Here is a 27,419-nt window from a genome sequence, read left to right as displayed (position 1 = left end):
TTGCCAAAATGCTTCGAGCACAGGGCTTTAAATACGAACAAGTAAAGAAGCCGACTTTTGCCTAAATAAACAGGCAGCACAGAGAGCATCCATGTGATTGAGGGCATGGTAGTAGAGGAGTTAGGAGCACGTGGCACATTTTTCAGGGCAACACAGAGTGCTTCTAAGATCTCAGAAGGAAAACATAAACACGGACTTTAAAAGGACAGTGAAGAGTCCTGGGACACTGGTGGACCAGGACTGAGTCAGCGACCTGGTCCAGAGCAGACCTGAGACAGCCAACTCCAGCGGAACAGGTACAGAGGAGTAACCACTGAGTTGTGAGCCAGAGACCACTGAGGGTCTGGTTGTGAATCTGGGACCTTCAAGGGAGTAGACCTAAGCCAACACCCCGGTGGGTCTGTGTGAGTCTAGGACCTCCCAGGAACTAGGCCTGACCCAGGACCTCTGCAGTCTGGGCATGAATCTGGAACCTCCAAGGGAGTAGGCAGGAACCAGAGATCTCTGTGGGTCCAGGCATGAGTCTGGGACCTCAGAGGAAGTAGGCCAGAGCCAGAAACTCTGTGGGGCCAGGTGTTGGTCTGGGACATCAAAGGGAATAGGCAGGAACCAGAAACCTCTGCTGGTCCGAGAGTGACTCTGGGACATCTGAGGAAGTAAGCCTGAGCCAGGTCCTCTTCAGATCTGGGTGCACCCAAGCCTGGGAACTCTGAGGGAGTAGATGGGAGCCAGAGACCTTTGCAGGACTTACCTTCAGCTAGCGAACTACATAGGAATGGATCTAGACCAGGGACATTTAGAGAAACAGGTCTGAGATGATAACTTAGGCTAGAGCAGGCCTGAGACAGCAAACTCCAAGGGAGCAGAGCAAAGCCCGGGAGCTCTGAACGACCTCCAGGAACACAGAGTGACCAACAGGGTAACTAGAACCATGGCACTGACTGTAACATGAGGAACAACCATCTGAGCCTTGGGTTCACTGGCACCTAGAAAATTAATCAACAGAATCACAGACAGTCCCAACCACACCTATTAGAGGAAAAGATGTGAAGAAAAGGTAAGAACACATGCAACACCACAAAGAGCAACACAACACCACTAAAACTTAAAGACCTTACAACAGCAAGACTTGAGCAACCAAATAAAGACAAAGCAGAAGAAAATGGCCTAAAAATAACTTCAAGAGAATGTTTAAAACTTTTAAAGAGGAAATGAGAAATTCCCTCAAAGAAATAGAGGAAAGACAAACAAAAAATTGGAAGACATCAGCAAATCCCTTGAAAAGGCCAAACCTAAAAATAATAGGTATAGAAGAAAGAAGAAGAAGTACAGAAAATTTATTTAACAAAATAAAAGAAGAAAAGTTTCCCAACCTAAAGGAAGATATACCTAGGAAGATATAAGAAGCTTACAGAACACCAAATAGACTGGATCAAAAAAAGTCACCTCACCACATAATAATCAAAACACTAAACATACAAAGTAAAGAAAGAATATTAAGAGCTTCAAAGGAAAAAGGCCAAGTAACATTTAAAGGCAGACCTTTCAGAATTACACCTGACTTCTCATTGGAGACAATGAAAGCCAGAAGGTCATGTTCAAGCGTTATGCAGAAATTAAGAGACCACGGATGCCAGCCCAGACTACTATACCCAGCAAGACTTTCAATCACCAAAAAAGGACAAAACAAGATATTCCATGACAAATCTAGATTTCTAGCCACAAACCCAGCCCTACACAAAATATTAGAAGGAAAACTCCAACCCAAGGAAGTTGGTTACACCAACAAAAACACAGGCAATTGATGGTCTCATAGCAGCAAATCCCAAAGAAGGGAAAAATGCACAAATTAACATCACAAACAATGATAAAAATAACAGGAGATAGCAATCACTGGTCATTAATATCCCTTAATGTAAATGGACTCAACTCACCTATAAAAAGGCACAAGTTAACAGATTGGATATGAAAACAGAATCCATATTTCTGCATATAAGAAACACATCTCAACCTCAAAGATAGATATCATTTCAGAGTAAAGGGTTGGGAAAAAATATTCCAATCAAATGGACCTAAAAAACAAGCAGGTTTAGCTATCCTAATATCTAACAAAATTGACTTCAAGCTAAAATCAGTCAAAAGGGACAAAGTGAGACATTTCATATTAGTCACAGGAAAAATTCATCAGGAGGAAATCTCAATACTGAACATCTATGCCCCAAATACAAGGGCACCCTTATATGGAAAAGAAACACTTCTAAAGCTTAAATCATACATTAAACCCCACACACTAGTAGTGGGAGACTTCAACACTCCCCTCTCACCACTGGACAGGTCAGTCAGACAAAAAATGAACAGAGAAATAAGAGAACTAACAGATGCTATGACTCAAATGGACTTAACAGACATTTATAGAATATTCCATCCAAACAGAAAAGAATATATCTTCTTCTCATTAGCTCATGGAACCTTCTCAAAAACTGACCACATACTCAGTAACAAAACACACCTCAACAATTACAAAAAATTAGAATAACCCCATGTATCTTATCAGATCACCATGGTTTAAAACTAGAAGTCACCAGCAATACTAATTCCAGAAAACCCACAAACACATGAAAATTAAACAATGTTCACCCGAATCATCAATGGGTCAAGGAAGAAATAAAGGAAGAAATTAAAGATTTCCTAAAATTCAATGAAAATGACCACACAACATACCCAAATTTATGGGACACAATGAGAGCAGTGTTAAGAGGAAATTTCATAGCATTAAATGCCTACATAAAGAAGTTGAAAAAAAATCCCACACTAGTGAATTAACAGAACATTTGAAAACTTTAGAACAAAAAGAAGCAAACTCACCCAGAAGAACTAAACAGCAGGAAATAATCAAATTGAGAGCTGAAATCAACAAAATAGGAACAAAGAAAACAATACAAAGAATCAGTGACACAAAGAGTTGGTTTTTTGAGAAAAATCAACAAAATAGACAAACCTTTATCCAAACTAACCAAAGGCAGAGAGAGAATATCCAAATTAACAAAATCAGAAATGAAACAGGGGACATAACAACAGACGCGGAGGAAATCCAGAGAATCATCAGGTCATATTTCAAACCTGTACTCCACAAAATTGGAAAACTTAAAGGAAATGAATAACTTTCTCGATAAATATCACTTACCAAAATTAAATCAAGACCAGATAAGCAAATTAAACAGACCTATAACTGCTGAAGAAATAAAAGCACCAGAAAACTAAAGTGACAAACAATACGAAAAAGGTTTATTAACCTTGTATTTTATTTCCAAATCCAGAGACTAGCTCATAGGCTGGGGCATTAATACTATAAACATTTCTGTATGGCAGAGTCCTCTGAACACAAAGTCATAAGGCAAGTGATACAGTGGGATTTACAGACGGGCATGATTCTATAATCTGAAAAAGCAAAGCCTATTGATTGATGGGAAAAATGAGCTAATGAAGAAACAGGCATGAGGCAGAGAGGAGGAGGCCAACTAACAAGCAAACCACAAGGTGAAAGTTAAGACAAGATTCCAGTTTTCACCCTTCACACCCCTCAAAACACCAGCAAGGCAAGGTCATAGCAAGACCAGGCAGAGCTGGCAGGAGCAGAGCAAAGCCCTGGGTTTGCACTCGGTGAGCAGCAATGTGGTCAGGGAGATGATTGCATGAAGCCACAGCAAGTCCACTGCACGACACTAGCCTGAAGGAGAGAAGCATCAGCAGGAGATTTATAGGGCTGAGCATTTCTTTAAAGAAATGTATTTTCTTTATTTTCATTTTTATTATGTAGCAGTGTTTTGCCTGCACGTATGTATGTGTACAACCTGTAGCCTGGTGTTCTACAAGGCTAGAATAGTGCATCAGATCCCCTGGAGTTAGAGATAGCTGTTAGTTGCCAGGGGGTTCTGGGAATCGAACTCGGGTCCTTTGGAAGAGCAGCCAGTGCTCTTACTCACCAAGCCTCTCAAACCTTCATCACAACATTTATTATGGGTGTGGGAGGGGGGGAAAACAAACAAATGGCAACACAATGTAAGAAAACCCAGCATGGCCATGTATATGGATACAGAAGGTCTAAATTACCATGTAACAAAATGGAGCAACCAAAAGAATGAAGTGACGCTTATTGCTCCATAATAAAAGCTATTTGTCAGCCACATGTCTCCCTGACTATTACTTGTTTGCATCTTTAACAAACTCAGCAGGAGAAAGAGGCAGGTAGACTTGGCTGATCAATGGTTATTAAGACAGTGAGAGCTGGGAGGTGGGACAAAGACCTTTCAAGCTTCCTTTTTATAATCACTGTCACAAGTATACCTTAGTCTGAAGATGAAAAAGAACAGTAAAGAAGAAACACATGGAACAATGAACACGCCATTGAATGACTCGGAGGCTAAGCTGCCAGAGGTAACTGGAGGACCAGAGGTATCTGTCAGGCGAAGCAGGACTCCCCAGTGGATAGGCTGGCCCTAAAGGCTTCAGACATAGTCTCCTGCTTTCCATGGGAGACCTGGAGTCACAGATTCATGTTGCGTTAAGCCTACTGTGAGCAGCAAGGCACTGAGAGTTCAGTTTGGTTCAGTTTGGTGATGTTGACCACACGGTTCTCTACACCTGCAAGCCCCTCAGCTGGTACCTTGGGCAATATCGTCCTGCCTCTGCAGGCAGGGTCGCTCCACTTTGTGCCCTGGCTGGGGCAATTCTCGCTCGGGCTGCTTGGCACACCTCCCTTCATTGAACACGTGTGGCAGGTTGGCTGTGTGCACCTGTCGGAGTTGTTCATAGTCGCTTAGAGCAGCTGTCAAGTCCCAGTTCTTGCCTGTGAATAGAAATGACAAGAGATTATAACATGTATGGAGGAACCCTGGCTTTCCAGGAGAAAAAGATGTTGTTGGGCAGTGTCTGAAAGCAGACTGGACACTCATAATCGATGACCTGAAATACATGATTACAGCTCCTCTCATCACCTTTCATTCACAGACACATACATGCCTGTAAACATTATGTCTCTAATGCCCATAAAGTGCAGCACTTAGTGAGGCTGTGCTAGGCCTTACAGCACTGGCTTTAGACATTTGAAACAGAGCTGGAGAGCCTTACAGACCAGGTTTCAGAAACAGCATGACTGAACTTCTGAGCTGTTGGCACACAACTCTGGGACACGTTGACTTTGGAGACTTCCACTCTGGAATGAAACTGATTACCCTCTGAGGGGTTAATGAATCTCCTGAGATCTCACCCATGATACCTATCCTTCCCAGGGATTCAGTCCTATTCTTTTCTCCACACTCTTACCTACCAGTCATAACTCCTGGGAAAGAAGTGAAGGAAGGAACAGGACCCTTCAGCTTAAGCTACTACGCAACCACCATCTGGTAAAACTTCCGTACATACTTGCGAGGCTTCCTGGCTCCAGTGTCTTTCAGACTACAATCCCATTAGGCCCCAGGTGAATGTGTCTGTTTTTTTGTCCTCAATCTGGGTGATTTCATCTTGGTCACAAGGAACAAATCCCAGAACGCAAAAAGAGCAAAAAGAACTTACAGTTTCTATGGACTTACTTAGCTTTACATAGGAAAGATGAAGTGTAGCTTGGGAGGTTTGCTCTTGTTGAGGGCATCAGCTGCAGACCCGTGAGTGCCACAGCTTGCTCAACCTGCACACAGAACTGATGCACACCCCAGCCAGGCCAGGCCTGGACGCTAATACATAATGATGCTACTTAGAGTAGCAGGGACACAGGCTTTGGAGACCCTCTTCAGTGACTATGACAGTGAACATGTCATTACATACACAGAACCTCAGATTCCCTCTCCTCATAGCTGAGTTAGTAAAACCCACCCGATGGGAACTGATATGAAGGTTAGCAGAAACACAGAGATAGTGTTTGTAGCACTCAATATATGGAAAGCATCCAGAAAGCGGTATCAATCCAGGTAATAGCCATGTTAGTTGGTAAGAATAGTTAGTCTGAATCATCTGGGTTAAATCAATACAAAGCTTGGTGAAACTTTGTGCACATGCCAGGAGAGGGTGCTGATGTTATGTGGACCCATTTTTTTGGATGTGGGTTTGGGTGGGTGGTGGTCATGAACAAAAATAGAAGAAGAAGCTATAGATGACACAGTCAGTGTATATATCTACTCATCTGACAGAACTTGGAGTTTCCCTCATTGTTTATCACTATTCAGTGTAGGTGTTTGTTCATGTCTGATTTACATTGCTTTCCTCAAAATCTCTAGTGCAATTTACAGCTGAAAATGTTATGATTAAACTCTTAATTTATTTAGATCCTCAGGCTTCTCTACCTGATGGTTGTGTGCAGGAAGGGATGCAGGAAGGCAGGGCATGAGGTGACCAAGCCATGACAGTCTAGACAAAAAAATCAAGGCTCTTAGAAATGAAGTTACAATATGAGGGAAAGACAACCAGACCACAGGCAGCAGAGTTAGAACCACAGATGGAAAATAAAGGGATAAAATTAAACAAAAAAGAAAGGAATGGCTAAAGAGTTAGTAATGCAGATAATGTGACAAACGGTTTCTCTGAGGTAGAAAGAAAGGAAGTGAAAGAGAAAGAGACACAAACAGCCCCATAAGTAGAACTTGAAAACAAGATGTGTAAAGAACAGAAGGAGAAAAAATGAATAAAGTTTAAAAAACAAACTTTATGGGGCTGGATAGATGGGTCAGTGGTTAAGAATAAGTAATGGCTCAGCGGTTAAGAGCGCTGGCTGCTCTTCCAGAAATCCTGAGTCCAATTCCCAGCAACCACATGGTGACTCGTAACTATCTATAATGAGATCTGGTGTCCTGAAATCCGGATCACTTTTTTAAAAAATCTAAAATGTCACATACTCTGGCATCTAGCAGCATCTTTAGGCAGAAATCTTCAAGAAATGCCCGCACCTTTGACACACAGAAGAAACCCTATTGAAACCTGCATGGCAACTTTGCTCATGTAGAAAAAGGCACAAGGTCAATGTCAATCAAAAGTAGAGTGAACCAGCGAGTGCACAGTCATCCGTGTAAATAGCAGACTGCTATGAGGTAAGGTCAAGGCATTTAAATTTCACACAACACAGATGGTCCCAGGAGCATGTGGTCACAGGAGAGAAGAATGATCCTAGACACTTATGTGATCAGCTTTCATTTCTGAACTTCAAACATGTCATTCTAAACAACACACAATTTGCAGACATAGACATGTATGATCAAATGCTGAAGGAAAGCAAGGGAAGAAAAAGAAACTGCAGGAGCACAGATCCCTGGATGGAGGGTGACATGGTGGTTAGGAAGAGAAGCATAAGGGTCCCAGTGTTCATGACTAAACCTTCTGAAGCTGGGTTGTTCAAAACTGCAGAGCTAGGGGTGGAAGGTGAAGCTAGGTGCAGCATTGGCCTGGCTTGGGAAGGGCCCTGGGTTTAATACTCACCACTACAAACAACAGCATCAACACTGCCCCAACCCACAGAACAAAAGCCAATCCTGCAATGCTTCCACAATTAATTATGCTACATATAACTTGGTGTTTTCTTAGTATTTAATAAAATAATGAATTAGGGTCAGTTAAGCTGTGGCAATCAGAAGAGCTCACACCCCTCGTCATTAGCTTTCTGATCAAAGGTCAATTCCTTCTGCATATGGCAGCAAGTCCAGGAGTCCAAGCTAGCAGTGGCTCTGTTCCACACAGTCATCCAGAAGTCCATGCATGTATACACAAGGTGATAGGTGCCATCTTCAAAATGTGCCAGCTCACTCAGTCAGGAAGAGGAAGAACCCAGAGGTCATAGTTTCTTCTATAGGTTACTGTAATTTTTTCCTATGCCTTGTCTCCTCAGATAGGCTGCCATGGGCCAGGCCTGGAGTGTTTGTGCTGCACTTTCTGCTATCCCATTGACATACCCACATGATGTTCAAGGGAGCCTGGGAAATGAGGCCTAGGAACCTGCTTAGGGAGAAGGAAGGGTGGTTCAACAGACAGTTGTTTGTACCTAGACAACCAGAAGGTGGGAAATTAGTTAGAATGTACCAACCTGAGCAAGGACTCAAATATATGATGCTCACATACAAATTCCTGTGTATGTACATATATTGAATTTCTACATATAATACATTCATACATACATACATCTGGATATACTGGATGTATATTCTGTGCATGAAAAACTGCAATGAGAGATAACAAAATATCCTTGGAATTCTCTCTAAAGTCCATAATTGATGTGGGAAGGTCTTCTGTTTTAATAAAGAAACTGCCTTGGCCAGCCCTTAGGTGGGTGGAGTAGACAGAACAGGAAAAAGGAAGTGAGGTAGAAGGCTCAGACAGATGCTACGCCTCTCCTAAGTTAGTCAGGCCACCGTGCCTCTCCTCAGAGAGAAGCCAGATGCGATGAAGCTCCAGCCCAAGATGGACATACGCTAGAATCTTTCCGGTAAGACACCACTCCGTGGTGCTACACAGATTATTAGAAATGGGTTAAAGCAAGATGTGAGTAAGAGGCTGAAACTAATGAACCAGCCAGTTAAATGAATACAGTTTGTGTGTTGCTATTTCGGGGCATAAACTAGCCAGTGGCCGGGAGCCAGGCGGGACAAAAAGCAGGCCTGTCCGCAGCTCCATCACTACACATAGTGATGAGTGTCTCATTATTTCATTTTATTTTTCAACAAACTCATGCCTATATTAAGAATACCTACAGAGTTACTTTACTCAGGATGATCTTTTCTAGTTCCATCCATTTGCTTTCAAATTTCATGATGTCATTGTTTTTAACAGCTGAGTAATACTCCACTGTATAAATGTAACACATTTTCTTTATCCATGCTTCAGTTGAGGGGTACCTAGGTTGCATTCCAGGTTCTGGCTGTTATAAATAAAGCTGCTATGAACATAGTTGAGAAAATGACTTGTGGTATGATTGAGCATCCTTTGGGTATATCCTTCAAAGTGGTATAGGTGGGTCTTGAAGTTTCTTGATTCCCAATTTTCTGAGAAACCACATATTGATTTCCAAAGTGGCTGTACAAGATTACACTCCCACCAGCAGTTGAGGAGTATTCCCCTTGCTCCACATCCTCTCCAAAATAAGCTGTCATCAGTGTTTTTGACCTTTGCCATTCTGACAGGTGTAAGATGGAATCTCAGAGTCATTTTGATTTGCATTTCTTTGATGGTTAAGAATATTGACTATTTTTATCTTTAAGTATATCTCAGCCATTTGAGATTTTCTGCTGAGAATTCTCTGTTTAGATCTGTACCCCGTTTTTAAATTGTATTTTTTGATATCAAGTTTCTTTACATACTTATTTCGGAGATCAGTCCTCTGTCTGATGTGGGGTTGATGAAGGTCTTTTCCCATTGTGTAGGCTGTCATTTTATCCGATTGACAGTGTTCTTGCTTTACAGAAGCTTTTCAGTTTCAGGAGGTCCAATTTAATAATTGTTGCTCTCAGTATCTGTGCTACTGGTGTTATTAGACAATGGTCTCCTGCGACAATGCACTCAAGGCTACTTCCTACTTTTTCTTCTATCACCTTCAGTGTAACTAAATTTATGTTCAGGTCTTTGATCCATTTGACTTGAGTTTTGTTCAGGGTGATAGATATGAATCTATTTGCACTTTCTACATATCAATATTCAGTTATGCTGGTACCATTTGTTGAATATGCTTTTTTTCATTGTATAAATTTGGCTTCTTTGTCAAAAATCAGGTGTCCATGGGTATGTGATTTACATCTAGGTTTTTTATTTGATTCCATTGATCTGCCTGTCTGCTTTTATGCCAGTATCATACTGCTTTTATTACTTTAACTCTATTATATTACTCTATTTGATTACTTTAACTCATTTGAAATCAAGGATGGTGATACCTTTGTAAGTTCTTTTATTGTACAGGATTAGCTCTCTTGGTTTTTATTATTCCACATGATTAAGGTATTGTGTTTGTGCAGCTCATTTGAAAATGTAATGTATAATTAAGAAACACAGGTTAATAGATAGTCATGTATAATAGTCAAGTTAACAGTCATGTTAGTTAGGTTTTCTAGATTTACAGAGATCTATTTCAGATGGATAGGCATTCTTCAAACCCTTTAAAGACTACAGAATATGGCATTTAAAATGTTTTAAGAACTTAGAACTTTTCATGACAATGATACACATCTGCTCCTGGCAGCACCAATCTACTTCAAGAGGAAGATGGACACTGAAGAGGCTCCTTATGGAGTTTGCTAGCCATTTGGGCAAGAGACTGCTCTTTCCTGGACTGCTTCATGCTATGCTGTATGAACCGGACATGCAGGATCCACAGAGAAATGACTGCTGAAGCTGCCTAAAGAAGGTGAGACAGTCCTTCAGGGTTCCTGTTTCATGAAAGAGTCTGCCAGATATTCTGCAGGACACAGAAGAAAGTGACTGACAAACTGCCAATATAGGTGGAACTGTCTTTGAAATTTCCTGCTTCATGAAAACGTCTGCTGGATACTATGGGCCTGTGGGCTGAGGACTGGATGCCCCAATGATACAGAACTTCGGGTGACTGTCCAGGCAGTAAAGGTGGCTGGGAGACTGTGCAAGTGGCCAACTATGACTGATCCAGTTTCAGACCTATCATGTTAGAGGGACCCTACTCCTGACGCTGCCTGGAGCCTGAGGACCCAGAGACCTAGGATACAGCCAAATAGGATCAGGAAGAAAAGTCAATGTAATGCTGCCTAACAATATTCTGCTATATCCATAGATTGGTGCCTATAGTCCAATTGTTATCAGAGAGGCTTCATTCAGTAACTGATGGATACAGACGCAATGATCCACAACCAAACATTGGGCCAAGCTCGGGAAATACTGTTGAAGAGAGGAAGGAAGGACTGTATGAGTCAGGGCCTCAAGGAAATTATAAGGGAACCCAAAAACAACTAACCTAGACTCTAGGAACTCACAGAGGACCGACTAGGGAGCCTGCATGGGACCACCCTAGGTCATTTACATATGTTTGACAGTTGTGTAGCATTCTGCACTTGTGGAAGCAGGGCCTGTTCCTAATGTTTTGGCTGGCTTTTGGGAACCTACTTCTCATACAGGTTTCCTTGTCCAGCCTTAATACAAAGGGAGAAGCTTAGTCCTACCTCAATTTGATATGCCACGCTTTGTTGACACCCATGGGAGGCCTGTCCCTTTCTGAACTGAAACAAAGTAGTAGATTGGATGTGGGGTGTGGCAGAAGGAAGTTAGGTGGAGGGGAAGGGAAGGGAACTGCGGTCTGGATGTAAAATAAATGAACACATTTATTTAATAAAGAAAGAATATCCACAGGGCTTCAGTTCATGTGTGTGGTAATGATTTGTTTGTCTGGGTAACAGTTGGTTCCTTTTCATTATTTATTTTGCCTTGAGACAGGGTCTTGCTATATAGCCCAGGCTGGTCTTAAACTGCAATTCTGCCCTAGTCTCCCAAGTGCTGGGATTACTGGGCCTGTGCTATCATGTCCAGCTTGACTTTATCTTTAGTGAGTATGTATATAACTCCAAACTACCATAGACTGTGGGCTCAGTCACTTGATAATGCTCGTTAAAGGGAACCAAAGACACATTTCAGCCCTGGATGGTAACAGTGATGGCATTCATACTTTAAGGAAAGTAATGAAATGATCAATTTTACAACAATGTGAAGTACAATGCAGTTATTTATATCCATATATTTGTTGGCTTATTAAAAGGATTTACTTTATTTTCATTATGTGTGAATCTATGATATGAATGTGTGTGTGTGTGTGTGTGTGTGTGTGTGTGTGTGTGTGTGTGTGTGTAGAGGTCAGGGACACTGGCTCCCCTGGAGCTGGGTATAGGGAGTTGTAAGCAGCCTGATATAGGCGTCAGGAACTGTATTCAGGTTTCCTGCAAGAACAGTACATGCTCTAAACCACCAAGTCAATGCTCCAGCCTCTAAGTGGTATATTTTATACTAAAGAAACAATTTCAATATATAAATTTCAACTTGACTGTTTATCTTAAAGAAATTAAAGGAAAGCAGGTCAAAAATTGTATACACAGTAGGTCCTCACTTTCTGTTGACACAGTCCACAAATGAAATCACTTTATTGTTATATGAATGTATACGTACTTATGTACTTACATTTTGAGAAAGTATACTTACGGACCCCACCCATGCTTAAAAACACAGCATGATTTTTTTAAGTCTTTGCATATATTTGTGTTCTCTACATTCAGAAAATAATTAATGTAAGCACCTGTGCAAACATAGGGAGAAGCATTTTCATAGTAGCTGAAGAAATAGTTAAACTGAAGAGCCAAAAGCTACAGGTAAGGATGTACACAGGCAGAGTACATGGAGACACTCGTGAGTGTCAATGACAGAAAAATGAATGAGAACTACTGTGTGCTTTGCAGAAAGCCAATAACTGGATCTAAGCATGCACGGAACAGCTGCAGTGACCTGTGGTAGCTGAGGTGTGTGTGTATGTGTGTGTGTAGGGACAAGGAATCTACACAGGGGTTACACACCTATCATCTGGGTGTAATGAAATGGAGCCCTCTCAGAGGAGGAGAAAGGCAGTGCAGAGCACAGCACAGACAAGTGGCCAGTGGTTTGCACAGCCTCCCCAGGGAATTGCACAGAAGTGACAGCACTGGGGAGATTGGGGTTGTACCAGGAAAGAAAGATGGGCACAAGGTGGCAGCAGAACACAGCTTTCCTGGAGATGTTCTGGCATGTAGTCTCTGGAAAGATGCCCACTGCTGGGGAGGTACAAGTATAGCAGGGGCCTAAGAGAGGGGGAGGCTGCTCATCCAGAATGGAAGGGGCACAAGGCAATACCCAGGAGAGACAGACTGGAGAAGGGACCCAGGGGCTGCGGTGGCTCTCTGGGCACACTGGATGAGGATCTCCCTAGATGAGCCGAACATCTGTATCTGTAGGCTGAGGGAAGCTGTGCAGCCTTCCAGGGGTGGTTGGGCTTCAACCAGTTGTCACCGGAGTGGAACAAAAGGCTCACAAAGGAGGCAGCCCGGCTGACAGGGGAGAGCCAGCTGTCTCCATTAGCCCTCCTGGCTTATTCCTTGTAATAAGTTAACTCATCCCCACCTCTTTCTTCCCTTCTGTATGTACATATTTGTCAACCCACAGGAAATATGTAGATATGGACAGTCTCCAGCTCAGAGAGCTTGGGGTCAAATCAGCACAAAGCTGTGCCTTATCAGTTCCTGGAGATGTGGGGGGTGGGGATGGGTGGAGAACAGGCTATGCAAAATAGGCAGATTCTAGATCAGTGATTCTCAACCTGTGGGTCATGACCGCCACAGGGATCAAATATCAGATAGCCTGCATATCAGATACTTATTATTCATAATAGTAGTAAAATTAGTTAGGAAGTAGCAACAAAATAACTTTATGGGCTGGGTGGTAGGGGCACACACCCTTAATCCCAGCACTTGGGAGGAAGAGGCAGACAGATCTCTGTGAGTTCGAGGCCATCCTGTTCTATAAGAGCTAGCTCCAGGACAGCTAGGGCTGTTACACAGAGAAACCCTGTCTCGAAAAAAAAAATATATGGTTGGGGATGACCACAACTTTAGGAACTATTATATATATATATATATATATATATATATATATATATATATGAACTATATTATATTAGGGAAGTTGAGAACCACTGCTAGACAAACTCTGCTTGTTTAAACTTACTCAAGATGACTGGATATTTAGAACTGGGGGAATAGATCAGAATCAGAGCCTTTGCCTAGTTTGTGTAAGGCTGTTGACTCCAAGTACCACAAAAGAAATCAGGGGTGTCAACTTCTGAGTTTGAAGATGGCATACTTTTGAACTAATGCATCTCATACTTCAACAAAGAAATAGCCAAGCAAGGGGTCACAGAGTCAACCTCTGGCTTATTTAAATAACACAAGGTCAATAGGACCAAAACCATAGTCTCCTAGGAAGAGTTTTAGAAAACATTTAACTTTATGTTAAAGTCTCATATGGATTAACAAATAATACTTGATTTCAAAGACAAGTGAGTGTGTTCAGGGAATGACTATCTCCTGCAGTCACATTCTTCTGCCATTCACCCACGTGTCCAGCAATGCCATACTACGACTGTCCCTGTGGGGGTGTCAGGAGAGGGGGCTTTTGGAATAGCATGCCGTGGAGTAGAAAGCTGTAATTAACTTGTGGTTCAGTCCTCACTGAGCTGAAACCTCCTCCCTTTAGCCAGTCTGAAGCTACGTACCGAAATCAGCAACAGCAAGGAGCAGCAGCTTTGTTAACCCAAGGCACAATTAGGATACTTTCTGCCCCCCAGAAGTGTGTGGGTACCCACATGTGCATGCATGCTAGAGTCTTGATCCCAGCTTCGACTATTTGGGAGGTGGTGATGTCTTTGTAAGGTGGGGCTGATGGGAGGAAGTTAGGTTACTGGAAGCGCACTCCAAGGGAATTATAGACTTTTCTTCCTTCCTTCCTTCCTGTTCCGCATCCTGGCTGGGAAAGATGGGCACTTTTGCTCTGAGACATGCTGCGGTCATCAGATGCTGCTTCACCACTGGCCTACGACAAAGGCACCTAATAATTATTGACCCGAACCGCCCAAGCTGTGCACCTTCCTTCTTTCCAGATTATCTCCTATCTTTGCTATGGTGAGCTGACTAACGTGACTAAGCCAGACACCAATTGTTACAAAGCTTGAGAGAAAATAAAATCAGCTCTTAATGTGAGTCTAGATTTATATGATAGTGAACGTATGCTCCGCTGAGGCTCACAGAGGCCTTCTTAGAGGGCTCCCTGCCAAGGGCACTCATTGTGTGGAGTGCCCACTCTGCCTGTGTTTCCCGTGCTGTCCATCTGCATGGGATTTAAGGCCCCATTCCTTTCAGCTGAATTGTTTTAGTTAAAATTCCCTAGGCAGGCTTGAAAAACTACAATAAGATCAAACTAAATCCTGCAGATCTGAGAAATAAACCACTTTACGTTTCTTGGATGTTTGCCAAGCTGGCCCCCAAGAGGAGTTTTCATATGCCACTTGGAGAAAAAAGTCTTCTAGCTCTTTCTATACATTTATTTTTTCCTGGAAGTCTACTATGGAAGTCTATAGTGTCCATGTACCGTAAAGTAGACAAGGAAGGCTGCTGGCACTGGGATCCAAGTCTCACACCAGGGCCCAAGGCTCGCCTTGAGAAGGACCAGCCTCCATGGAATCCATGAGCACATAACATAGTGCACAGTTAGCAGCTGTCCGTGGGTGTCAGCCCATCCACACAACAGAAAGGCTGATGGGCTCTAAGGATATTTTCTGCTTGCTCAGAATCAAAGACATCCTGCTGAGATCCTGCCTATAAAAGAGTGGAGGCATATTAATGTACCAAGTGGGATCTGGGGGAGCTGTGACTTTTGCCAACCAGGTGTGGTGATGGAAGAGCTGTGTTGTGTATGGAATGGAGGGCACCCTATTCCCAAGAGACCATGTCCACTAAAGAGGCCGTGTCCACTGAAGAGGCTACATTCACCCACTGTGTCTACTCAGGAGGCTGTGTCCACTGGAGAGGCTACATTCACCCACTGTGTCTACTCAGGAGGCTGTGTCCACTGGAGAGGCTACATTCACCCACTGTGTCTACTCAGGAGGCTGTGTCCACTGGAGAGGCTACATTCACCAGTTGTGTCTATCCAAGTGGCTGCGTCCACCAGGGAAGGTGTGCCCAGTACAGAAGCTGGATCTACCTGGAGACTGTCTACTTAGGAGACTATGTGTACCTAGGAGGTTATGTCCGACAAAGAGGCTGCACCTCTTCTGGAGACCATTAAGCATGGAGTACATGTCTACCTACGAGACCTCATGGGACCCCAAGTCTTCCCGGGAGACCTAGAGGGCTATGACTACCAAGCAGTCTGTGCATCAGGAAGCAATGCTAATGAAGTCAGCATTTAACCTCAAGTAGCCAAGTGGGACAGACCCTCTTAACATGAAAACACAGGTCAGTGATGGTACTGGGTTACAGCCTTCCCAAACAGCCAGGAAATAAGGAAAATAAAAGCCACGTAACTGACCACAGCCACAAAAAGGGAAGTTATCACAAATGGTGGCAGACAGGTTTTAAGAGTATGTGGATATTTTCCCTCATCCAAACAATCAATGTGTCCTAAATGGGACCAGGCCAGAGGAGGTATCTTAAAAGTTTGGTCATTTGAGCTCGTGGGAGCTCCTGAACTCTGGACCAACAGCTAGGGAGCCTGCATGGGACCGACCTAGGCCCTCTGCATGTGGGTGACAGTTGTGTGGCTTGGTCTGTTTGTGGGGCACCTTGAGTGGGATCAGGACCCACCCCTGGCACTTGAGCTGGCTTTTAGGAACCTACTCCCCAAGATGGCTTGCCTTGCCCAGGCTTGATGCAGAGGGGAGAAGCTTGGTCCTGCATCAACTTGATGTGTCATGCTTTGTTGACTCCCATGGTAGGCTGGCCCCTTTCTGCCTTTCTGAATGGAGAGGAAGGAAAGTGGATTGGGGGAGGCGTAGATGGGAGGTAGGGGGAGGGAGTGGGAGGAGAGGAGGGAGGGGAAACTGTGTTTAGTATTCAAAATAAGTGAAAAATTTTAATAAAAAATATTTACTTAGAAAAAAAGTTCATGGGGAAGTCATTTTTGCTTTGTCATTTTAGGTTGGGGCTGGAGATGGGGCCGAGGGGTAGAGCCCACACTTAGTATGCTCCAGGCTCTGGTTTCATTCTCTGCCACCCAAGAAAAATGAAAGAAGATTTAGTGGAATGGAGCAGAATAACAGGGCTCTTCCAAAATCAGGGGTCCCCAGGCAGGCGACTGTGCTATCACTGCCTAGCCATCTGGGCTCTCTGTGGTTGCCATTTAAGATGCTCTCTGGGCAGCAATGTGGATCTGTTCTGGGATCCAATGGTCAACTTGTAGACAGTGGGGGCTTTTACTAAAAAAGGTCTTCCCTTCACCTCCCCCCCTTTTTTTGTGGAGTATTTTTCACAATCATCTCAGTCAGCAGCTGCTCTCCCCACACCAATGGCATGATTTCAAGAGCCCAACATAAATGTCAGTGAATGACCTGTCACTGTGACTGTCAAGCAACTGGCAACAGCCTTTCTGCGTGAATTGGATCAACAGAATATATTAGAAGCAGTTTCCAAAACTACATAATTTTCAAGCCTAAGAGACCGGGAAGAGAGGGTATGCTTCCTCAGAAACAGCCTGAAGAATTCTCAGTTTCAAATGATCAGCTCAACTAGTTACCATACACACATCTGCAGTTGGCTGGGTAGCTTAACACAAGGGACAGGAATATTCTATGTCTCCCAGGCTAGCCCAGAATGATGAGGCTCAAGTGTTCCTCATGTCTCAGAGTACAAAGTAAGGTGGAACTGCAGGCGCATACCATGCCCTGGCTTCTTCTTTGCCCCTTCTTTCCGAGGAAAATAATCTAATTTATTCACCTTCTTTTTCTTTGGCTTTCCAAATTCCACGAAGATTCTGGAGACTCACACAAAAACAAACAAGATAAAACCAACGACCATGAGATGTTAATTTCACATTACTGGTTTTCCTAAGCTAGTTCTTGCTGCTGTCAGGAGTTGTTTTCTATGGTGAAGAAGGCAAGGCGTGGGCTTGTTGCTGGGACACCTTGGAGGAGCTTTGAGGCCTAGCTTTCACAGTTATTACAGAAGTGAAGTGCTGCTTTCCCTTCAGGTAGGGGTGGAGGCTTCATGAGCAACTCCTGTGTGTGGCTCCCTTTCAGAAATCTTCCTAATTAACTTCTGATGTATGCAAAGTGGCCAGACAGTGTCTAGCACATAGATGTTCACCACATTCTTTTTTACTTTGCTTTCTTTCTTTATTTTTTCTTAAGTTTTGCAATCTATTAGAGTATGGATGACTTCATTGGAAAAATAAAGGTTAATTAGGCACCTCATTAAAGGATTTATTAAGCCATTCCTTCAGCAATATGGAAAACATGCTGGCATCTTTCTGTGTGTGGGGGGAGTGCTGTGAAGCTGCAAGAGGTAGTGCATACAGAGCCTGGGTGGGCGATACAGCTTTTGTAGAGGGAGCAGAGGCTTTGGGGGTCTGAGCTAGGTTCAGATGCTGGTTCTGAACAGGTGGCAGTGGGCTCTGCTCTGTCCTGGCTGTGGAACCTCTAGAGAGTTTTCTTGGCTTCAGCTTTCCCAGCTACTCAATTGCAAATCTAACCTTTCCATTGCTAATTCATTATGATAAAAGACATGAGAGCATATTTGAAAAATCCAATGTCTGGCATGTAACAACATCCCTATTATATATTTTATGAAGACTTACTGGAAGAAAAGAACTCAAAGGCCCAAACACAAAGAAATAAGGAAAAAGATGGTTAATTACCCCGATTTGTACGAGGCGCACTGTGTGCATGCTGAAGGGCACACCATGCCCCAGTAACACTACAATTTTAAGTTAATCAAATCTTTCAAAAGCTGTCCTTTAGATACCATCATTAAAAATGTTATTTTCTTTGTTTTAAAGAACTTCTAATTAAATGGGGGAAATAAGTCCTCTCCAGGACTTATTCTTCATTTTCTTTTCTTTTTCATTTTATTGATTTTTATTGAGCTCTACATTTTTCTCTGCTCCCCTCCCTGTCTCTCCCCTCCCCTCTTCAGCCCTCCCCCAAGGTCCCCATGCTTCCAATTGACTCAGGAGATCTTGTCTTTTTCTACTTTCTACTTCCCATGTAGATTAGATCTATGTAAGTCTCTCTTAGTGTCCGCATTGTTGTCTAAGTTCTCTGGGATTGTGATTTGTGGGCTGGTTTTCTTTGCTTTATGTTTAAAAACTACTTATGAGTGAGTACATGTGATTCTTTCTTTCTGTGCCTGGGTTACCTCACTCAAAATGATGTTTTCTAGCTTCATCCATTTTCCTGCAAAATTCAAGATGTCATTATTTTTTTTCTGCTGTTTAGCACTCTGTTGTGTAAATGTACCACATTTTCCTTATCCATTCTTCGGTTGAGGGGCATTTAGGCTGTTTCCAGGTTCTGGCTATGACAAACAAAGCTGCTATGAACATAGCTAGCCACATGTCCTTGTGGCACGATTAAGCATCCTTAGGATATATACGCAAAAGTGGTATTACTGGGTCTTGAGGAAGGTTGTTTGCTAATTTTCTGACATATCACCACACTGACATCCAAAGGAGTTGTACCAGCTTGCACGCACACCAGCAATGCAGGAGTTTTCCCTTAACCCCACATCTTCTCCAGCAAAAGTTGTCATCAGTGTTTTTGATCTTGGCCATTCTTACAGGTATAAGATGGATTCTCAGAGTTGTTTTGATTTGCATTTCTCGATGATTAAGGATGTCGAACATTTCCTTATGTGGCTTTCAGCCATTTTAGATTCCTCTTTTAAGAGTTCTTTGTTTAGGTTTGTACTCCATTTTTTAAATTATTTGATCTTTTGATGACCAATTTCTTGAGTTCTTTGTATATTTTGGAGATCAGACATCTGTCTGATGTGGGGTTAGTGAAGATCTTTTCCCATTCTGTAGGCTGTCGTTTTGTCTGGTTGACTGTGTCCTTTGCTTTACAAAAGCTTTTCAGTTTCAGGAGGTCCCATTTATTAATTGTTTCTCCCAGTGTCTGTGCTGCTAGGGTTATATTTAGGAAGTGGTCTCCTGTGTCAATGTGCTCAAGTGTATTTCCAACTTTCTCTTCTATAAGGTTCAGTGTGGCTGGCTTTATGTTGAGGTCTTTGATCCATTTGGAGTTGAGTTTTGTGCATGGTGATAAGTATGGGTCTATTTTCATTCTTCTACATGTTGATATCCAGTTATGCCAGTACCACTTGTTAAGTATGCTTTCTTTATTCCATTTGATATTTTTCTTCTTTGACAAAAATCAGGTGTTCAAAGATGTGTGGATTAATATCTAGGTCTTCTATTTGGTTCCATTGGTCCTCCTGTCTGTTCTTATGCCAATGCCAGGCTGTATTCTGTACTGTAGCTCTATAGTAGAGTTTGAAGTCAGGATTGTGATGCCTCCAGAAATTCTTTCATTGTACAGGATTGTTTTGGCTATCCTGTTTTTTTTTTTATTTATTTTTATTTTTTTTTGCTTCGCCATATGAAGTTGAGTACAGTTCTTTTGAGGTCTTTGAAGAATTTGGCTGGGATTATGATGGCCACTACGATGAATCTGTAGATTGCTTTTGGTAAGATTGCCATTTTTACTATGTTAATTCTGTCTATTCAGGAGCATGGGAGATCTTTCCACTTTCTGATGTCTTCTTCAATTTCTTTCTTCAAAGATTTAAAGTTCTTGTCATACAAGTCTTCCACCTGTTTTGTTAGAGTTACTCCAATATATTTTATGCTATTTGTGGCTATTGTGAAGGGTGTTAATCCTCTGATTTCTTTCCCAGTCCTTTTATCATCTGTGTACAGGAGGGCTACTGATTTTTTGAGTTAATCTTGTATCTTGCTACATTACTGAAAGTGTAGATGAGTTGTAGAAGTTCCTTGGTAGAATTTTTGGGATCACTTATGTAAACTATCATATCATCAGCAAACAGTGAGAGTTTGACTTCTTCTTTTCCAATTTGTATTTCCTTGATCTCCTTTTGGTGTCTTATTGCTCTAGCTAGGACCTCAGGAATTATATTGAATAGATACGGAGAGAGTGGACAACCTCGTCTTTTTCCTGATTTCAGTGGAATTTCTGGGAGTTTCTCTCCATCTAGTTTGATGTTGGCTGTTGGCTTGCTGTATATTGCTTTTATTATGTTTATGTATGTTCCTTGTATCCCTGCTCTCTCTAAGACCTTGATCATGAAGGGATGTTGTATTTTGTCAAAAACTTTTTTGGCATCTAATGAGATGATCATGTGGTTTTTATTTTTCAGCTTGTTTATATGGTGGATTACATTGACAAACTTTTGTATGTTGAACCATCCCTGCATCTCTGGCATGAAGCCAACTTGATCATGGTAGATGATGGTTATAATGTGTTCTTGGATTTGATTTGCCAGTATTTTATTTAGTATTTTTGTATCAATGTTCATGAGTAAGATTGGTCTGTAATTCTTTTTCTTAGTAATGTCTTTCTATGGTTTGGGTATCAGGGTAATTATAGCTCATAAAAATAGTTTGGCAATGTTCCTTCTGTTTCTATTGTGTGGAATAATTTGAGGAGTATTGGGATTAGTTCTTCTTTGAGAGTCTTGTAGAATTCTGAGCTGAAAACATCTGAGCTTTTTTTGGATGGGAGACTTTTGATGACTCTTTCTATTTCTTCAGCAGTTATAGGACTATTTAATTTGCTTATCTGGTCTTGATTTAATTTTGGTAAGTGATATTTAACCAGACAGTTGTCCATTTTCTTTAAGTTTTCCAATTTTGAGTGGTGTAGGAGGTCCTTCTGTGTTTATGTTGCTTTCATTGGTTATTAAAGAAACTGCCTTGGCCTAGTTGATAGGGCGGAACTCATGTAGGCAGGGAAGACAGAACAGAATTCTGGGAGGAAGAAAGCAGAGACAGGCAGACATCATGGATCTCCTGCCTGAGACAGATGCTGGTTAAAATCTTTCCCAATAAACCATGACCTCATGGTGATTTATTAGAAATTTATTTTTAGATTTATTAGATTTGGATTAGATTTATTAGAAATGGGTTAAATCAAGATGTAAGAATTAGCCAATAAGAGGGTAGACATAATGGGCCAGGCAGTGATTTAAGTGATACAATTTCTGTGTGATTATTTCGGGTGTAAGCTAGCTGGGCGCGATGGGACAAAAGGGGCCTCCTCTCCTACTACATCGAGGAGTATATGTTTTCAAAATATGACCTGATGATTCTCTGTATTTCCTCTGTGTCTGTTGTTATGTCCCCTGTTTCATTTCTGATTTTGTTAATTTGGATATTCTCTCTCTGCCTTTTGGTTAGTTTGGATAAAAGTTTGTCTATTTTGTTGAATTTCTCAAAGAACCAACTCTTTGTGTCACTGATTCTTTGTATTGTTTTCTTTGTTTCTGTAAATCCTGGTCTGGAGTCCCTCCTGCAGAGGTCTCTGGGTTGGAGTTGGACCTGGAATGGTTTCTGGCTCCAGTCTACTGCCTCAAAGGTTCCAGGCTCAGGTGTGCCCGGAATCACAGAGGACTTCCTTACTCCCTCAGAAGTCCCAGACTCAAGCTCAGACCTGCAGAGGTTCCAGGTTCCTGCCTATTCCCTTTAATGACCCAGACCAATGCCTGGACCCACAGAGGTCCTGGCTCAGGCCTACTCCCTTTGAGGATCCAGACTCATGCCTGGCCTCACCAAGATCTCTGTTTCCTGCCTATTCCCTCAGAGGTCCCAGGTTTACTCACGTCCAGAGCGGCAGATGTCCTGGCTCAGGCCTAGTTCCTGGGATGTCCTAGACTCATGCTCAGACCCACCGGGGTCCTGGCGTAGGTCTACTCCTTTTAAGGTCCCAGATTTACATATGGACCCTCAGTGGTCTCTGGCTCTGGCTCACTTGCTCAGCCTCTACTCTCCTGTACATGTTCTGGTGGAGATCACTGACTCTGGATCTGGTCGCTAGCTCAATCCTGATCTGCCAGTGTCCCAGGAATGGGTTGGCTTCTGGGGTTGATTTGCTCCTGGCTTCTGTTCTTGGTGGAGCTTGTTCACTCTCTGTCCTATGTAGCTGGATCAGTCCTATTCCAGTTCTGGTGGAGATCGCTGACTCTGAGTCAGGTTGTTGGCTCAATCCTGGTCTACCAGTGTCCCTGGAGTTTCTGACCCACCTTGGCAGGTGCTATGGTTTGGCTGTGAAAAGTCATCTCTCCACAGACTCCTGTACCTGAATACTTGGTCTCCAGCCAGTGACAACGTTGTGAGAAAATGTAGAGCCTTTAGAAGAGGATCCCTCCTGGGGAAATGGGTTGCTAGCGGTGGCCTTGAGGTTTTACAGTCTTGCTCCATTTCCTGTTCACTTTCTGCTTCCTGACCCACCCCAATGCAAGAAAGCATCCTGGACACCTGGTGTTCCAGTCAAAAATCTGTTTCTAATGCCATGCCTTCCCATGCCCTACATGAGGCTATACCACCCCCCCTAAATCATTTATCTAAACAAATCCTTTCCCCTCAGTATTGGTCACAGCAATAAGAAAAGTGACAGAGGGGGACTTGAGAGGAGTGAGTGTGTACAGGGGAGGGTCACAATGGGATGAAGCAGAAGCAGAGGGTGGCGGGACTGAAGGAAGGGAAAAGGAAGGGTCTCAGGAGATTGCTGAAGAAAGTTGAGTACCCAGGGGAGGAACTTGTTCTGCAAGATAAGAAGGTGCACTTAAGTGAGTGACTCGTCTCTTCCAAAACTCACATTTAAATTCAGCATCATTGTGGCAGTGTTGAGAGCTGATCTTTACAGGGGATTAGAGCCTTTCTTTGGGAAGGACTTCGTCCTCTGGAAGGACAGGGTTAGCTACCAGCAGGACGTGGTCTAAAGTGTGGACGCCCTCAGTGTTCTCCCCTCTTTGGTACACCTAGTATCCTTCCCATTTCAGTCATGCTACATCTCATACCCTGCCCGGGGATGGGCAGACCACAGTGACATGCTCTTGGACTTCTGGACTCCAGAATAAGCCGAAGAAAACCGCTATTGCTTAGGAATTATCTAGCCACAGGTATCCTATCATACCAGCAGAAAATGGACTTCACAGAGTTGCAGAGCTTTGGGGGAAAGTCTCTTGTGCTGACTCTGTCCTTGGCAATGTGAAAGAACTGACAGAAAGGAGACAGGTGGCAGGCAGGAACACGTTCCATCTGGAGGCAGATCCTGGTTCACTTTCTTGTCTCCATTTCTTTACCTTGCTGTCCCAATCCTGTCTTGTAGCTAGGGTCCGTATCATTATCAGACTCTTCCTGTTCTCCCTGCATTGTACTGTGATTCTTATGGAAGGATTTCCCCTTTCAATCTTTTAATATTGAAATAAACAAGTAAAATATACTCATAAATAAATTATGCTCATAAAAGTTAAAATAGCATGAGAAGTCCCAGGTCTCTTCTGTCCAGTTTTGGACACCACTCCATCTTCTGATCCTTTAGCCCCCTTCTGGATTCCTAGAAGGATGCAGTATCTCCATCCTCCCAGTACACACGTCCCCAAGGCCTGCCTATGAGAACATTTAAAACTTTACAGCACCAACAAACCTGACACCTTAAGAATCCTCTACATACAAAACAGCAGTCCCTTCACTTAGGAAGAAGAAGCTGGGACCGGGTGACTTCGGCAAACATTTTTTTTCCCTGTTGGCTGCAACTGGACACTACACAGTGCAGGGCATGCCTCAGGATTCAGGAAATGACCCCGCCAAAGACCAATGAGCTATCACCTCCTTACGTTATATGGCTATTAAGAGAAAGGAAAGTGAGTTAAAAAAAAGTATGGTATTTTGGGGGAATGGAATGCAAATTAGTATAGCCACTATGGAGAAGAACGTGGAGGGTTCTTAGCAAATTAAAAACAATTCCACCACAGGGTTTGTACTTAAAGGCAATAAAATCAACATATCAAAGAGCTGTCTGCACCTCCACATTCACTGTAGCACTATTCACAATAGGCAAGAACTAGAACCAATATAATTAATTACCCGCCATTGATTGATTAGCAGATAGAGAAAATGTGGAATACTATTTGGCTATAAAACATGAAATTCTGTATTTTGTGACAGCATGGGTGAACATGGAAGACATTATAGTAGGGGTATAGGGCAGGAACAAAAAGACAAATACTTCATTAGCTTACTTATCAGCTCTAGTTTAAAACAATGCTGAACTGCCTAACCTTATGACCTACGTAAGGACCAAATGTTCCACTTCCTTTCTGTGCCATTTTCTGCAGACACCCCTCCATTAGGGAGGCCCAACCTGTGTCACTAACCCCATCCAGACCTGCCAGACCTCTCTAACCCACAACCCTAGCTGGGGAGTCCAGGCTTCCCTCAGGACACTCCTCTACTCCAGCTACCCCACCAACCCCACACATTCTCACTGCACACACCTGGCCCTTTCTCTAGGTAGATGCAAGATTCCCAATGCCAACTATACCTACCTCCACAACCTAAGAACCTTCTCCAGAGAGGGGCATTAGACCCAAACCAGTAATTCCATCCATCTCTGTAAACTGCCTAATGACCCTGTGTCCTTCTTGCCTTTCTGTATCTCTCTACATATATCCCTCTGGTAGGGAGGTCTCACTTGTGCCACTAACCACTTCCACTTGAGGAATATCCTTCCCCTCATCCCTAGCCTGGGGTATAACCCAGCAACTCCACCCACCTCTGTGACACACCTGAGAACCATGAGTTCCACACTTGCCTTTTATGTCAAAAAAAATCTCATATTCATATAGGCAATTTGGATAGTGCCCATTACCTGAGGAAAAGTGTTCAGATACCTGAAGACTGACTCTGGGAATTCACAAACTCTACAGAAAGTCTGCTCCTGGGCTCAGAAACCTCAGCTCAAACTTAACTGGCTCTACTTCTGAAACCTCATTTGAACATTGACACAGAATTTTTCAAAGACTGAACCCTAAGCCTCATGTGGCAACCTGACAAGTTGGGATAACAGACAAGAGAACATCTGATACCCACTCAACAAAAGAGAGACAAGAGTTCTCTACGAAAAAAACACCATTAACTACCTAATTTCAGATATTTAAGACCCATTGAAAAATCCCAAATATGAATAAGCAAAACAAAAATTTTAGTCACATAGTAATATCACCTGAGAAAATTGACTCAGATGACATACAAGAAGATTATTTTGAAATAGCAATAATAAATATGATCAAAGAACTTAAAGGGACTATAAAGAAATGCCAGAATAGAATACTGCATTCTGGAATTTTGCAGAATGCAAAGGCACAAACAGTTGAATGAAAAAATTAAACAATTCAAGGTGTGAAAACAATTTAATTAAATAAATAGAATATCTGAAAAAAAGTCAAAATCAAAACTTGAAATAAAAAATTCAGGAATTCAAACAAAAAGTTCAGAGGAATGCTTCAACAGCAGACTGGATAAAATGGAAAAGATTATATCATATCTTGAGGAAAAGGTAAAGGAACTGGATCACTCTGCCAAAGAAAATGTCAAATCCAAAAAGCTTCATGAACATAACATGAAAGGAACTCTGGGACACCACAAAAACACCAAACCTTCTAATAGTAAGCACAGAAAAAGAAAAGACCCAAATCAAAGGTACAGAATATATTGTCAACAAAATCAAAAAAGAAAAGAAAAGAAAAGTAACTTCTAGTACCATGAATGCTAGCTAATAGGGATGAAGCTTCAAGCCGAGCACCAACTTGGTTTCTCCACGTTCCACTGAACATAAGTAAGCTGTGTTTTCAGCAATGGGGTCTTACAGCTTACAGAAGATATCTAATTGCTTTGGCAAAAGCTCATAAAGCTTATGGGAGAAAAGGTTGATGGGACCAATGACTCAACAAACTTTAACCCATTTCTGGTACTAGAGGTTTTACTTGTTGGAAAAGACATCTAGTTGGGGTATTGGCTACTCCATTATATAATCACTTTATTTGTATGCTATTGGAGGACAAAAGTAATCAGCAATATCGCCCAGAGACAAACCCTAAGACCTACAATACTGACCTACCTGCAATAAAGACTGGTACAATAGTGGTACAAACGTTATGGAAGTAACCAATCATTTTTTTCCTTTAAAAATGTATTTTTTTTTTTTTGGTTTTTCGAGACAGGGTTTCCCTGTAGTTTCTAGAGCCTGTCCTGGAGCTAGCTCTTGTAGACCAGGCTGGCCTCGAACTCAGAGATCCACCTGCCTCTGCCTCCCGAGTGCTGGGATTAAAGGCGTGCGCCACCACCACCCGGCTTTTAAAAATGTATTTAAGGCCCATCCCATGAGGTGGAACCCATACCTGACACTGCTAAAATAGCCAAGAACCTGAGACTAGATATATCATGGGCTATACAGGAAAACATAATACCAGTTTTCTGCTCAAGGAACATAGCAAAAAAATGACTCCTAATGACATAGTGCTGTACCTATAGAAAGATCAGTGAATCACCCAACCCTCACCAGAGAAACTTCTTTTTGCAGTAAACAGGAATTAACACAGACAGACACACAACTAGACAAGGTGCACAGAGTGAGAGACTCTGGAACATTCAGTCCTAAATCATATGCCTTCATCAAACTCTTCTCCTCAAGGCTCAGGGGTCTATGGGGAAGAGGAGGCAGACACCCCGTAAGAGCCAGAGATAGTGGATGACTCCAAGGAAACAGCATTTTCCAAATGCAATGGGAATGGCACACACACATGAATTCAGACACTTTGATAGCATACAAGACCTGCATAGTTCCA

General features: G+C 42.5%; 1 protein-coding gene across 2 annotated transcripts in view; it reads right to left on the bottom strand.

Moving 5' to 3' along the window:
• The window catches only part of Otud7a (OTU deubiquitinase 7A), a 99,369-nt gene that overhangs the window by 64,717 nt on the left and 7,233 nt on the right, over positions 1 to 27,419 (bottom strand). For both annotated transcript variants that reach the window (XM_038314231.1, XM_038314232.1), the window contains exon 2: positions 4,664 to 4,846. In XM_038314231.1, coding sequence (XP_038170159.1) covers positions 4,664 to 4,846 — 183 coding nt within the window. The remainder of the gene's footprint in view (positions 1 to 4,663; positions 4,847 to 27,419) is intronic.

Source organism: Arvicola amphibius, chromosome 12 (genome assembly GCF_903992535.2).
Source record: "Arvicola amphibius chromosome 12, mArvAmp1.2, whole genome shotgun sequence".
NCBI classification, from domain to species: domain Eukaryota; kingdom Metazoa; phylum Chordata; class Mammalia; order Rodentia; family Cricetidae; genus Arvicola; species Arvicola amphibius.
Note: the sequence above shows the minus strand (reverse complement) of the source record. Positions and strands in the feature narration are given on the sequence as shown.